We start from the raw sequence: 16,313 nt of genomic DNA on the forward strand, positions 1-16,313 counted from the left end.
GCAGTGGCAAATGTGACTCATGGGGATGTATAGACAAACAAGCTTTATAAATGCTACAAATCTACTGATGGTGGAAAAACCACGGTCATTAGTTAATTAATTTGCCTCCTTATTAATATTTTAACATGTAAACATTAATGAAGTGTACTTTTAAGTTCAATATCTAACCTTAGCTAAGGGCTGTAAAGGAAGGTTAAGAGAACCACAAGAGTCTTGTTTGACATGCCTGCTACAGTGTGATCTCGTTTAGCATTTATCCTTGTAGTACAGCATGCAAGCTTGCTTTTCTGCTGTGCTATGTATTTTTATTTATTACCTTTGGGTTTAGGGATAACACACATCTGTAGTCTTTCATACTGAAAAATGCTTAACGCTCGTGGCTGACTTGATAATTTTCTTTTGAATAATGGATTGTACCTGAACATTCGCTGAGTTTGCCTGGTGGGCACTGACAGATGAAAGGTCTCCGACTGATTTCATATCCAACGCACTGCATATCCTCGGGACACGGCTTGTTCAAACACGGATCTGCGGATCCTGGGCACAGTCCACCTGAAAGATAAACAAAAACATCTTAGGAGATGCACCGGGCTTAGCCAATGGTACAGCTGAAACGGGAAAATTTCATTATTCCACAACATATGTACTTACATAGAATATAGTGGAAAAGCTTGCTGAGCAAAAGACAGGAAATGTTACTGAAATGTTCTTCCTGTTTTTAGGTGTTCTATTCCAGTGCCTGCACCCTGGACATGTTCTGTTACATTCTCTGAATACATTCAGTAACAAATAGCTGTCCTAAGTCATGACTAAGGTAGTGTAGAAGAGGTCCCCCTTATCCACTTAAGCCCCTTTTACCATTTCAACCCCAAATCCTTCCCTGCGCTATATAATACCATAACACCATTGGATGGAGTTCAATGACCACAGCAGCCTTTTATTAACAAAAAAAATATATAAATAACATATTTATAAATAACAAACAGCAACAAATAACCAGGCCATATGAAATCTCAGGTTTCAGGTCCTTGAAGGAACTATTAACCATAAAACACATTTACATCTGCGGTCACATTTTGTACCTGATGCCCACAGCCGCCATACACCGCCTCGAGGACATTATTAATTGATCCATATTGGTCCCTATTTGGGCTGCTTTAATCAGGACTGTCACAAATTTTTAATTGAACACGTTTTGCACTCTATAATTCACACTGATGTGTTACATGCTATTTATTTGATGTATTAATTCGATTGGTGCAATATACTGTATGATCAAGGATCTTTGATTGAACACTTTTTCAACTTTATACATCACACTGATGTGTTACGTGATATCTATTAGATGTACTAATTGGATTGGTACAAGGATGAACTATTAGTTTTTAGAATCATATTTAAGCACCTTTACGCACTTTATACACTGCCACTAGTCTGATTATTTTGTTGAATTATCAAGATTGGTGTGCATCAAAACACCTTTACACATTGCTGGGAGCTTGAATATTTAGCGCCCTGCAAAATATTCCTTACTTCCCTTATTTATCAAAAACCCCAGCAAAAGCCTTTAAGGATCCAAACTGACAACCAACTGTCGGGTGAGAGGGACGCTTGCCTCTTGTCTGCTGATCTCTCTAACTGGATCATGGTGACTCCTTCTTGCAGACCTCCCTCCAATGCCCCTGCTAGCTGACCTCTTTTCCCCAATCCGGTAAGTGCCCCCACCTTACTTTTCTACCTTTCTTTAAACCCTTGGATCTCAACTGGTGGTCCGTAACCCAAAAGTGGTTCGCGATCCCATGTTCAGTGGGTCGCCGCATGCCTTGCACTTTTCTAGGCGGGAGGCTCCTCTGCCTCCCCCTAGCACATCACTGTTACTTCTAACGCCAAGCAAACATTCAAAATATGCTGCTCTGTGCCGAGTGTCAGCTTGAGGTGGGATGGGGCTATGGCCACGAGGGAGCTCCATCCATATTTGCATTGCTTACAGCTCCCTCACGTGTCCTGTAGAGGTGCCTGGACCGGAGTGATGTCACATTCTGGCTCTTGGTACCTCTACAGGGCACGCAAGGGAGCTGTACAAGCAATGCAGATATACTGTAGATGGTGCTCCGTCACAGCACAGCAGCCCACACCGGACTCCAGGCTGAGGATCTACTTCAGTTCTCGTAAGGTAGGGAGACTAGGTGGACCTTAAAAAAATAAAAATACATTTGGAGTGTGTATTTGAAGGCCCGTTCACACTAGTACAGTACGTTAAACTGTACCACGCAATTACACCTACTATGCATTCTGATGTGAGGGGTGTGTTGCGTTGCCATTCATTTACCCCAAACGCACCTCCCACCCACAGTTCCCACGCCTGCACTGGAACGCGGTACCCTAATGCCATGCGCTCCATTGCAGTGCGACTTGGGTCGCGACTTAATGACTAAGGATAAATGTGGGTCCTGAGGTTACACAGGTTGAGAACCCCTGCTTTAAACCTTCCTGCCCTGGTTCCCCTTCCCGCCCTTGTCTTGTAGGCCTTCCGCTCATTCCTCTTCTTTTCCTGGCTCCAGGCCTATCTGTATGCATGTGTTACACTGTGTATTACAATGACAAGTGTGACACATCTCAGCTATAATGAGAAATAAAAACAATGGTCCCCAAAAATGTTAATAACACCCACTAAACATACGGTACACATATTGTCTCGGGCCATGTGCTGGGCACATCTGGTGTTGGTTAGCACAACTTCTAAGTGCAGAAGCAGTAGTCAGGATTTTCATCACTTTAAATTCTCCACAGTCAAGCAATTCACCTTTTTCTGAGGATAAGGAACGTTCGTTTCACTGACACGGATTGAACTGTTGCAAGACATAGAAGGAAACATTGTGACAGATTTAAGCACAATTGGTATGAGCCGGGGAAATTTTGTAACCACTGCTGAGATCTGCTCATCTATGGCCAGCATATTATTCCCATCATGTGTCAAGCTCTGGACATGATAGATAATGTATAATCCGCAGTGCAATTATAGAAAATTATGAAGAAATACTCACCCAATCCTCGGTCCTGCAGCAGTTACCGCTCACCTCTCTCCTTTTGGCGACCTCTTATATAATAGACTGCATTAGATGTGAAGATGTCGTGGGTCTTTAGACAGCCACAGCCTAGGGGAGAAGAAGCTGCTGGGACTAGTCTACCAGGGAGGGAGGTTTGAGGATCAGGTAAGTATATCTTCGGCCTCCAGACAAAACCAGCACTTAACCCTTGCAGTTCGGGGGTAGACGATTGTTTATTTCTTTAAGAGAATCTATCAGCTCAGGGGGCCCCAAATATGCTTGATGTTATCGCTCCCTCATAGTGCTCACCTGTCCAGGATTTGGACCCTGAGCAGCTTGCATCTCTCTACAGTTAGAACAAATAGGCCATCTATAGTCAAAAATAAAAAATACATCTGTATTTTTTTATTGAATTTTTATACGTTCTACCCTGCTCCTAATAACCATATCCATCTAGAAGTTTGTAAACATCTGAACAATGTAATATTATCATTGCTTGCTGAAAGCAATGCATGGTGGGATATGTAGTCTGGAGAAATGGAGATTGCATCCCATCAAGCAACAGGGAAAGAGACGCAAAGCACACTGGGAATCCAGGAACTTGGTGCAAGTGATGGGCAGACGGAAGGCAGCACTCACTACATAAAAGGGATTTTTTCATGTAAGCTTTTTATTGTATTATCAAAAACAGCTCTACTATGTATTCCTATTACAATGCTGATGTTATAACAGGAGAGGATATGCTGGGACTTTACAACTCTATTAATGGTGCTTTTATCATACAATGGATAGTGGTGCTTGGACTTATCTATAGGGAATAGGACTTCATTGCGGGTAGTAAACCACGATTTATGTATCCGCAACAAAGTAAATTGGATCCATGGAGAGTCCTATACTACAAACACCTCAATTCAATAATTTAGAGGGGTGTCAACATAGGGTGACCAAGAATATATAGGGGGAGCAGTGGCAAATATGACTTACAGGGGCATGTATGGGAAAATAAGTTTTGATGAATAGCCCATTAAAAGATAACATAACAAAACCAGCTTTTATGCAATATTGAAGTTTAATTCAGAGATTTCCATTGCACTACCTATTTTCTGCCACTAGATGTCCTCTGTTTGATGGCCAACATTATTCAACCTATTGAGCCCAGGTCCCCATAGGCCTGCCCCCAGCCCGTAACTGCACAGTGAAAGGAGAAGCTGTGCCGTGATAAGCTCCTCTCTCTCTCTGTCACTCTGCTCTCCTCTCCTGGTACTGTTTCATCATCTCACACTCCAGCTCTACTCTACAGAGACCTCAAAAAGCTGAAACCAGGTCAAATTCAGATACTTTTATTGCACGTAAACTTACATTTAATGATGTATTAATGAATACAGAGCTGCATTAATTTGTGTTGTTTATATCTGGCTGGAGTTCAGCTTTAATTATAATGTTACATTTTTTGACTGTATTAGGAACTTTTTTTAATATTCCGTATACTGGTCTCAAAAAATTCCTACAATCTGAAAATAAACATACGGACACGTCTTGCTCATGAAAGCTTTGGCATTTCTTGTTCTCTGCGCAGAAAGTTATTCTTCCGCTTAACAGAGTTATGATATGTAAACTTTATTCAGGCGAGTGAAAAGAAAAATATACAGCGGGACGTTTAAGTTAAGTAAGTGCCATCTGGCAGGCGTATTTGCGAGTTACTGTGCAATCAATTACCGAGGCTGATAGAAAGTGAACGCTGCGCTGACATGGAAATGCTCGGCTGACGTCTCCTGGCAGCCTTGCATTACCGTAGAAAATATATATTTTCTTTGGAAAATGGGTAAATTACTGTTTTCACAAAAGACATGGTTGAGTTACTAATCCAGCTGAGGCCTAGAGCTGCTTCTTCGGTGGAGTGACAGGCCGAGCTCGGAGACAATATGATGCCACCTTGGCCATTAGACTCGCTGTGAATTATAACCTGAAGCTCGGTGAGAAGCCGGGTAACATCTAGTGGAAATATGGAGGATTCCCTAAGGCTCTGACCGATGTCTCACATGTGTGAAATGGGAAAGAGGGACAATAATGCAGGATTTTTTTTGACAAAGGATAACCACCTGCTGAACCCCAAGGCACAAATCCATCATTTGAGAAATGGTAGCTTGCATGGCCGAGATTCCAGTGCTGATATGTGCCAATGGAGGAAGAGTTGGCCATTGGTGGAGAGGATCTCCGAGCAGAAGTTAGTATGCAAACATGGAGTTTAAAACAGACCGTCACCCAGAAAAATAAGTTTGCGCCCTTTAAAGTGAACATTTACCCCGTTTCACTAAAAATCACACCAGCATACAGCTCTGCATGCTGATATGAAACCATCCTACATTCATTAACTAAACAAACATATTTTTATTTTACTTACAATTATTGTTTATCTACTTCCTGGTTCACTTGGGCACAAATTATGTAATCCTGCCCAAGCATTGCATCCTTGAAAGGTTACATCAGCAGAACATGTGGGAAACCTCATCTGCGATCTCAGGAGATCTCAGGGAAAGGCATTTTCATCCCCTGAGGTGTTGTGCATGGTCACATGTCCTAGTCACATGTGCCAGAAATCCAGGAAGTAAAGGGAAATGGATTAATCTGCCCCTAGAAAAATTGCCACTGTGAGAAGAATGGGGAGGAAAATAAAAATAAGGTATGCAAAGAATAAAAAGCCGGCAATTATGTAGAAGTATGTGTGTGTAGATTGTCATTGCTGAACATTTCTAAAGGTGCCAGTGTTGTTATTTTGAAGATATGGGTAAAGATCCTCTTTATAGCCTCCCTTTTCCCCACAATGTGAAGACCCCCCCCTTTTTTTAGGGTTGGCTACTTCATTTTAATATTCACATTCCTCCACACCCCCCACACCCCTCTATTCGCGCTAGGCAACAATGATGTGCTCCACTCCTGGTGCCTCTTCGGATATGCAGGATATATATACCAGTAGGCATCGGCTTCCATACAGCAGATGAAGAAGGCAGTTGGGCCTAGGAGTGCATCATTGGGGGTCAGCTGTCAGAACTTGGAAGAGACAGCCAGCTCCTGATGAGCCAGGGAAGAAGATTGCCGCACAGGTCCTGGTGCAGCAGAACTTAGATCAGAGCAGGACAATGACTTATAAAAAATGTAAATAAAAGGGGGGGGGGGGACGTTCCTCTTTCTGTGAGGGTTGGGGTTACATGGATGGTCTGTGTGAAGGTTAGGGTTGGGGCCCATTTACACCCAGACGAAGTTCGCCACAATACGCATTTTCATGCATCGAGGCATGCTGCTTTAGACAGCCCATTTAAAATAAAAGGCTTGTAACACACCCCAATGCAGAAAAATATAGGTCATGTTGCATTATATTTTCATTTTTGCTCCTAGACGACAACAAGCACCTAACCATTGCAGTGCAGGGGTGAGGCTCCGCTGCCAGGGTTAAGATAATTTTTGCCCAGAGTTCTTCTTTAAGTCATTATCTAAATTTTTTAGCACGCTACTGTATATAATTAGTGACACTGATGCTTGGCCAAGAGCTCTTGCATTGGTGACATGTTCACTTTAAAATCTACAAGTGAAAAGAATATTTTTTAAATACCTCTACAGTGAAGGGCCCACACTTTATTTATCAGTGCTTGCCACTGAAACGCCATAAAGTCTCGGAATTATTTACACTCATTTTCCCAACAGAGGTTTAGAAATGTCAACATATCTTTATTCATTTTGCTGTTCATTCAGTCGAGCAATACACCTGATACTATTAATGCTGCAAAGAGGTTTGCATTTCAAAACATTCAAATACAGCTAAACAAATTGATTGTGCCCTTTTAAACACATCGAGGTTGGCATTTCAATGCTCTCTCATTCCCCTGCTACATCTAACCATTAATGGTTTAGGATGCTCCTGAGTAGTGCATACTGGTGGCTGTTTTTGGTGGCTTAAAGATAAGTTAAAAACAAAGCACAATTTTCTTTTTTGTGCCCCCACCCCACCCCTGACTTAAATGATCCCACCCTCCCCCTTCGCACATCCGTACTTACAGAAATCTAATTGGCACGGTTCTCTGCTGGCCGCACCTGCACATCACAGCCTCATACAGACTTCTATTGGGCAGTCTCTCGCCCCGGGGATTAATGTGGCAAGGATAGGGAGACTTGCAGCGACGGATACCAACAAACAGTGGAAAAACGGCCTTCGGATCTCAGTAAGTATAGATCTGCGGAGGGTGATGGTAATTGAACATAGCATATCATGCGGATGATCGACAATGGACTGCAAGTGTAAATGGGACCTATTTCTCTTTGTATCAAACAACTAAAAGATTGGTTGTAAAACAATACAAACATAAATACAAAAAACAGCAGCCTGGCTATCCCTGGCTAGGCAGTGAAGCAGAGGTCACACAACAAGGTTGAACATAAATGCAAATGTTTCAGAACCCCTTCACACTGAGCATTGTTTAGTGTGATTTCAGCTCAAAAATCACTCAAATATGAAGCTCAATGTAGCTTTTCCAATGAATTTCAATGGAGATTTTCACATCTTGCAGCTCAATGTCACCTGTAGCTTGTAGCTGAACCTTGTCGCTCGAACATGAGCTAATTTTTCGGCGAATTTCGAGCGGTTTGGCCTCAATAGACTGCCAAAAGAAGCGTTACGTAGCACGACAAAATGTGCACTGTAGCTCAATGTCGCTCAGCTCAACTCAGTGCTGAAAACACGCTTTGTTGTAGCTCAGTGTGAATAGGGTCTTAGATTCCATCAGTCTTTACTTTTATTTGCTTACTGGGTATTTACTCATAAAAGTTAAAATAAAAACGTAACGGAAACAGGCCCTATGCTTTACAAGTGCTCCTATGGACGACAATGTAAAAAGACAGAAAGAAGCAGGAACATGCAAAAAAACAAGGATGCAGACAGGGCAAACCCTAGAACTGATCCAAATTTGCGCTGCCAGTGCATGTGGAAATTATCAATATTACGGACTTCTTTAGATCGACAGGGGAGAAGTGAGCAGCATTAGACTGCAAACAGCCCTTCGAGCTGCTCCACATTCCTCTAAACTCAGTATATGTGTGCCATCTGGTACCAATTACAGCAAGATGGTCTGGATTACAAGTAATTTAGATGTTCATGTGTCTCTACTAAACCTGATTAAAGATGCAAGGAAGCCGGCTCAGAGAACCATCAGTGGGCTGCAGAGAAGCCATGTTTTACTGAAATGACCCCTCTTTAAACAAACTGTACCTGTGATCCATGTGTTATACTTTTACATCTGCTTTTAACTTTTTCCAAATGTAATCTGGTGAAGACAGGTGGCTCCATCAGCTTCAGAGCGATTCTCGGGACCAGAGCTTCTACAATGAGCTACTAGGCATGAAAGATGGCAGAACTTGATCGGCAGGATATGACCCGCTCTAGTAGGCACATAATTCTCTGCTCCTGATCATTTTTCTACCTCCTGACCTTAATCAGTGAAATCTTATGAAAGGTTTCTTTACAAAGTCAGGGGAGTGTAATCAGAAAGGCAAAGAGATCATCAGGAGTTGTTTTCTTCCTACTGGACTGGATTATGTTTGAGGGCCTGCCAGAAGAAGCCTACAACCCTGTCAACCTACTTGTGTTATTTGGCCTTGACACATAAAGCCAAACTGTCCGTAATTTGGAGGAACGGTTCCTCTTTTGGAACCAAATTCCTCTGTCCCCCTTTCTCCTTCAGTTGTCCCTTTTTGTCTCTCTTTTTGATATCTATGAAAAAGTTCTATTTAACACCAATCAAAAGTGTTAATATGCACTATTCCTTAATTCGATCTCTTAATTATCTTGTTTGCTATTTTGAAAAGCTGGTATAAAAGAAAAGTTATGGTGAAAAACCACAATTCTTGATTTAACCAATCATTTTTGGGATACAAATTTTTAATGGTCCACATAACTGGGGACATGGTAGGAGTGTGTCCATTGTCTAAGTACATTGTGATGGAAGGTGTCCCTCTTTCTCATCTGAGAATGTTGAGAGGTTGATGGGTTTTCTCCTCTCCAGCTAACTTAACTCCTGACAGGAACTAATGCTGGGGATCATACTTGTTGACATGAGATTCCTTGACCAGTTTCCCTAGCACTGTTTCTCTTTAACCCCTCACGGTCCCCATCCCAGGGGGATTAGGATTTCCCCCATACCGCCAGTCCACATGTGCAGGTTTGAGAAGATCATGCAGAGTTGTTCTATCAAACCCTACTCCTGATGAAGATACAAGTTTGATATGCGTTGAGAATCAGGACCCAGACAAATTAATAGAGCAAAATATCTTTAGCATGGTGTCAAGTCATGAAAACACTTACAATATTATGGACAATCATTACTATTTATATGAATGTTGGTCCTGTTAGGGTTCTTACTATCCTCTGTTCTATTCTGCATTTTTGATTCTATATTGCACTTTGTGTTTTTGTATACTTACGTGTTTTTATTCAGTAAATAAGTAAATAAGTACCATTCCACTAATTATCGATTTAAAACCCCCCTTCTTTGTGCACGTTCTGGATACTATGGCCCAGGTGTTTTTTCATTAATGCAGCAAGTTGTTTGCTGCGCCCTGCCTGGTGGGATATTCTGCAGGACACGAGGGACATAGGGCAATTACTAAGGGACTGTCAATAGGCAGAACAGTGACTTAGTGGTTAGCACTTATGCCTTCCAGCACTGGAGTCCTTGCTTTCAATATAAGTATACTATTTGCAAGGTAGATTAACTGGCAATTGTCTAAATTGGCCTTGATATGTGTGTTTGGGTCTAAAAACCCCAACTGCAGACGCTAGTAGCACCCCGTTGAGCGGCCATTGCAGCTCTTGTACACATTTCAGGCATGGAGCCACACAAAAAGTTAGGTTCCAAGTGTACCAAAGATTGCAACGTGGTCATGGTAATAAGGACGGGAGAGGAACATTTGGCAACTACAGTATGTCATCTACCCCTTTACATGATCGTCCTTCCCTTGACCTGGGGCAGGTATAGAAAGCCAATCCATCACAACATAAATGAGGCAAGGGAATAAGTTAAGTCTTTTAGGAAGGGAAGGTTGTCGTGACAGCTGATCCTTTCTGTTCTTTTTTTAAATTTTTTGTTTCTCTTTGTTTTCTTTTAGAGCTATGAAAACAGCCCATGCTGTGAGACAGGATGTAGGTATTTTTCTACTAGTCTAGTAGACATATAACCTATATATTTATTTATACCGCAAACTGTTACACTGGGTTAGGGCTGCCGTCTATGTTGCAATGACATTAGCTGGGTCAGCAAGCATTAAAAAGAGATACCATGACTAAACAGCTAGGGGTTATTCATACAGCTACATTTATCCTAAGTCGCTCGTGGACCAGTTCCTAAGTCAGCAGGTTAGAACAACTGCAAACCACAAAGCTTACAAATTGCAGCCTTTCTAATTTTTATTTATTTTTTCTTGTCCAGCCATCTCTGGAAGAAAATGGGGAAAAAAAGTGAGTGTGCTGGAAGGGCGAAACGGTTGAGAGAGATCACAAGAATCTCTGTAGCTCAGGCAGAGTCAATTTATCTTGCTTGGTGGTGTGTACAACACGATTATAGGGGTTCATATAAAGCAGACAATGTCCTGCCACCGATAATTGATTCTTCTTTTAGGGCCTGTTCACACGACGTCCGTTTTCTGTGCTGACCTGATCCGTACGCTCCTGCACTAAAAATGCATCCCAATGTATCACTATGTGTTTTATGGGCTACAGTTCTCACGTGCGCAGTCCGTTCAGGTTACCACAGAAAAATACTGCATGTCACATTTTGTACGGTCAGGAAACGGTCCGGAAACGCAAAACGCGTCAAAAACGCACTGCACTGCACCTAACATACTGACAGCCCCACTCCAGCAAAAAAAAAAATATATATTTTTTTTAACTGGAATGCATCACAAACGCGGCAAAACACATAGCACCGCGTCTGCAGATCCGCACCTGATCAGGACCTGAAACTCATGTGAACAGGCCCTTAGCTTTTTCAAAAATATTGGGACTGCACAGCTGGGCCCTATACCAAGTGCCGTCAGCATCCACATGTGGCTGGCAAAATGTATAGTGTTGTGGTGTGTCACCTGCACTCCATATGGCAATGTAGACATTTCTCTTTCCAAATAACGGTGCTCAAAGTGATGACCCAGATGGTGCTGTGTGTTTTCATGAAATAGATGAAAGGAATCACTAGCACTCACAGGATGCAAAATTCTTAATTTTCTTGAACATGCGTTGATCAAACCAAAATGGAAAATGTCCGGACACAAGCATGGGAATCAATTTTCAGTATTGGAAAAAAACTGTATATAAGTATAAACAAATTACAGCACACGGTTTGGCTGCAAGCTCCTTTTGGCCACATAATTTCCAACCTGCTCTTCCGAACTTCTGATGACAGCTGGAAGGGTGCCGATAGGGGCACCCAGTGAACAAATTTTGCTCTGTGTATAGCCTAGCCTAGTTAATGCTCCAACCTAGAAATGTGTCAGAACTTAAACAGCGATTTTGCACGAGGTTTCACATTGAGAGTAGAGCAGAAGGGGTAGTAAGGTAGGTATGTACTTTTTACCCCCCCTGTTCTAAAGTGAACTTGCTATACTATTCTGAATTAGTAAAGTAAAGGTTCTCTTTAAGACTCAACTCCAAATCTGAAATTAATCAATATCCACCTGCTGTCTCACAATCCACTGAGAGTGGCCTTTTTGGCCATAGATGCAGTGTTGATGGACCACAGATAGGTGGGGACCTTGTTTTGGAGTAGGGACTTAGCCTCCAACCCAAAGAACATGACACACTGGCAATCCCTGTTGCTGGTGAAAACTCCCCAGCAACAGGATTGCTATACAGGGCAGAGAAATACTCACTTGTTATTTTGCTTCTCTCTGGTAAGATGAGTGGGGTATAGCTCAGTCCCTGTTGGGTGATGTTTTTTAAGTGTTTCCGTCATATAGGTGAGTATTTTCTCTGCATTTCTTAGCGATTCTGCCGTGATTTGCTGGCAGCAACAGCATTGCCGGAAAGCTTAGGAACAAAGTCACACCAGGATCAAGGAAGAAAAGTCTTAGCAGGTACTTTGTGGTACCAAAACTTTTCCTTTCAAATGTTTAAAATGGCTGACACATTTCCTTTAAGGAAGAATAATGGCTACAGATGGGGATGAAACCAGTTCAATATTTCATCTCTGGCTTAAAACATTATTCCATTCATGACCTTGTTAAGGGGGTCAAGTATTGCAGGCGCAGTCAAACAAGGCGGAAAAAAAACGATGCCGCGAATGTCACAGGACTCAGATTTAATACATGCTGGAATTTTAAGCAATTAAACTATGTCATAATACTATGACAGGAATGTAAAAAACCTTCTGTGTTCCAACACACGAGCCTTGGAACACCAAAAAGGAAGCCGAACAGAAAGCAGCCTTCAGTCTTTTAATTAGTGTCCGCGAGGAAACCATTGTTTTCGTAAGTACCCTAAATACCAGTTTGGCACCGCTGGGCTCCTTTCAGCGATGAAGGCTAATGCATTCTTTAATTTGTTTTCAATGGCGAACCTATGGTTAGGATCTCAGTAGAACAAGAGAAGATCGTCCTCATTCCCCGCCTCAGCAAGTTTGATGAATGATGAACAATGCGGCCCCAGCTGTGCTCCTGCTTAAAGTCCTTGTGGTTAGACCTGCTTCTCCGTAGCAATATGTAATTATACCAAGACAGCTACCACTGCTTTACCGTGATTTTCTAAAAATACCAAACCCTGTAATCATTCCGAGAACAACAATTACACAAGCTTCTTGTTTGTAGGAGTATCTACAAGTTTTAAAGCCACGATCCTGGCAGAGAGAGAAGAATTAACTTTTGAGCTACTTGGCTGCATAACTGAACACGCTAAGGGCCCCACAACACATCAATTCCTCTTTTGTGCTAACGTTGTGAGACCAGAAAACACCCTGACGCCCCTCGGTCCATTGTAGATGTTGTACCTACGCTGCCATTTCTTTTCATTAATGGAAATGCAGTTCTTGAAAATAATATACATTATTTAAACTATATATCTAAATAAAATAATTTTACATATATATTGATTAAATTATATTTACATTAATATATTATCAAATAATAATAATAATAATATAGTTCTTAAAAGTGTAGAACAAAAAGACCTTCCCTCCCCATACTATTCTGGCTTATCTTATCCCCAAGATCAACCAATGACGATTTCTATCTGCACCAGTAATATTTTAAAGGGCATCTATGGTCAAAAACTAAAAATAAATCTGGATTTCTATATTGAAGTTCTATTCCACTCCTATTAACCATATCCATCTAGAAGTTTGTAAACATAATATAACATGATAATGTCCATAGATTGCACTTGCTCAATGCAGTGACACCATTTAACTCAGCCCTGTGATTATGCATGTGCGTGTGTCACAACTTTTACAGAGCCTGCCTTCTGAACTACAACCCAAAGTCTGAGCAATGTGACATTATCATTACTTGCTGGAAGCAATGCATGATGGGAGATGTAGTCTTGAGTAGCTCTCAGTAAACGTTCGGATATGTGGACATTCATGTGCACTGAAAAGGGCTCTGCTGATCAGGACACCATACCTACAGCAAGAGGACGCAACAGAAGAAATCCAATATACAAAGAGTCAAACTGTGTTCCAGGGTAACAGATTGGTAGAAGTTGTGGGGGAAGCTATGAAGTCACTTTGATATAAGATCCATATTAAATGTTCTAAAATACATTTTCCTATAGGTGAAAGTTCTGCTTTCTGCCAGTTGCAGTGCCCTGTGCTGGCAGAGGTGAGTAACAGCCACCCTCCCCCAGCACAGGAGTCCTCACAAAGACTTGTACTGCAGAGGAAGAGAGGGGGCGTGTTTGGCCAAGTGAATTACTTGGTAATTGCATTTGGTCTAACTGGCAGCATGGTCATATTTAAAACACCCTGCACAATGTAACAGGAAAATAGAAATACAACTATTATAATGGCTTTATCAGAGTGCATATCTATTTCTGTGTAGATTCACAATAGAAAAAAAGGAATATATATATATATATATATATATATATTTTACACACACACACACACACACACACAATTCTGCTGCTTTAAATGGAATACACTGAACTGGATATTTCCTACTCACCATTACATATACAGCGTGCATTCCTATAAAACCGTGGGCACACAAAGCTGATTCTGGCTGTGCTGTAGGTCATTAGTGAGTGAGAATCAATGGACAGGGTCTGCTCACAGTGCTGCTCTTGACAGTCCAATCCCGAACAATTCTTCTCCAAGATTGTTGATATCCGAATTACATTTTCCAAATGTCTCCTTGCATTTGAAAGCTTCTGAATCAAATAGGCAGGCCTGTAGAAGCCTCCGTTTTGCATCTGCACGGCAAACAGCATGTCGAGCTGGCTGGTTCCGGCCACAGGCTGAATGCTGATTATATACAGGCTGTCTTCTTTCTGTGTCAGGACCGCATTACGGAGAGTACGCCGGAAGCCGTGCAAATGGAGCCCAACAAAATCTTCGGGGGAGATGTTCTCAAAGCGTATGGTCACGGCGTTCTGTAGCATTTCCTGCATCAACTGCTCCACGTGCACAGTCACATCCACTGACACCTGATAGCGCCCATCGCTAACCGATACATTGAGGGTATACTTGCCCCCATCTAGACCGCCAAGGGCAATCACTTTTGCGTCGTGATTGTTAATTTTAAACAAGCTTTTCTGCTCCGACTTTAGAGTGTAGGAGAGGACGTCGTAGATGTCCTGGTCGGTGGCATGAATCTTCCCAATAACTCCTCCTGGGAAATCGTCTTCCATAGTGACAATGTATATCTCCAGGGGGATGGCTGATGGCTTATGGACACTCTCTTCAATTACTTTTACTTGTACGTATGTCTGCGAGGTCAAAGGTGGTTTACCCGAGTCTCTCACCTGCAGTAATATGAATACAGACGTTTTCGTATTAAAAAATATTTCATTTATTGATTTGATTTTATTAATTTATATAGTCCTGTCACATTCCACAACAGTCTACAAAGAACAATATACTATTTAACTCAATCGATGTCCCTAAAGGAAATTAGAAAATTATAATTCAGGTTCCTTAAAGAAGTAAAACTTAAAAAAAAAAACCCACTGCTAATGGCAGGCTTTCTAAGGAAGAAGACGCTCTGTAAGTCTCTTCTACTATAAAAACGTCTTCCTGCCTGTCAGAAATATATTCCACCTCTACGCTGAGCCGCGAATGCCTAGATGAAGTGACTCCTATGTGTATGCATGGAAGTTACATCACTGGGGCATGTCCAATCGTGCAGCCGAACACATGAAACCCAGAAGAAGACTGGGGAGAAGATGGAAGTGCTGGCAAGGGAGGATAGCAGAACTGGAGGGGATCACTTTGACAGGTAAGTTTGCCATAATGTGGTAACATGCTATGCTATGGCTATAATGTCTTTATGTTTAATATATTTACTTCTGCTTTAAAGTGTATCTTAAGCCACATTGTTTTATTTCTTTTGAAGAGTTAGCATCTCAGTCGGGTTTTTTTTATTCTTTTTTTTTTTTTAAGCATGTTAGATTTTTATTGAGAGAACAGAAGTAAAATCAATACAGATATGATCTAAAAATGACATGGATCATAGATCATGTATCAGTACGCAGACTGCGATCCAGACATGCATAACGAATATATCCAAGCAATACTAAATAAGAACCCAAATCACCATATGGTGAGAAACACTCTAGCGACTCTGTATTGCGGGTACTAATATATAAACAGCTTTAACCAGTTAACCTTATAGCCGTGAGGGTCGGTACTGTGAGTAGAAGACCAAATCTCTATGGCGTGGGAACTCGTGGGCATATCAGAAGGACCAAGCCTCCTTATGTACAGTAAGTGGGAACTGCAGTTAAGTTTGGAAAATTAGGGACAAAGGACATCCAGTGATCCTAGGGAGCCAGTCAATTGGGATTCTAGATACCACTTAGAAAATCGAAAAATGGACACCAAATCTTGCAATTGCTGCAGCGAAAATTCCGCTGTAATATAAGATGTCCAAGTGTCGAAGAAGATTTTAGTGCTTGATTGTTTGTTTGTTTTTTAATTCTGCCTGTTAGCTGCACCCTCTTTATTTGTCCTGGTGAGGTGACTACTAAAACTTGGGACACAATGATGAAAAATCCAATATTTTACATTCTGCAAAATC

The 16,313-nt window shown here is 41.6% G+C and overlaps 1 protein-coding gene across 1 annotated transcript in view; it reads right to left on the reverse strand.

Annotated features, from left to right (window-relative positions):
• FAT3 (FAT atypical cadherin 3) overlaps positions 1 to 16,313 on the reverse strand; it is a 452,567-nt gene that overhangs the window by 41,783 nt on the left and 394,471 nt on the right. Inside the window, exons 19-20 of the mRNA XM_018558632.1 lie at positions 14,241 to 15,039; positions 418 to 552 (exon numbers count right to left, since the gene is read on the reverse strand). Of these exons, the coding sequence (XP_018414134.1) occupies positions 418 to 552; positions 14,241 to 15,039 (934 nt within the window). The remainder of the gene's footprint in view (positions 1 to 417; positions 553 to 14,240; positions 15,040 to 16,313) is intronic.

Source organism: Nanorana parkeri, unplaced genomic scaffold, assembly GCF_000935625.1.
Source record: "Nanorana parkeri isolate BGI_ZX_2015 unplaced genomic scaffold, ASM93562v1 scaffold350, whole genome shotgun sequence".
NCBI classification, from domain to species: Eukaryota; Metazoa; Chordata; class Amphibia; order Anura; family Dicroglossidae; genus Nanorana; species Nanorana parkeri.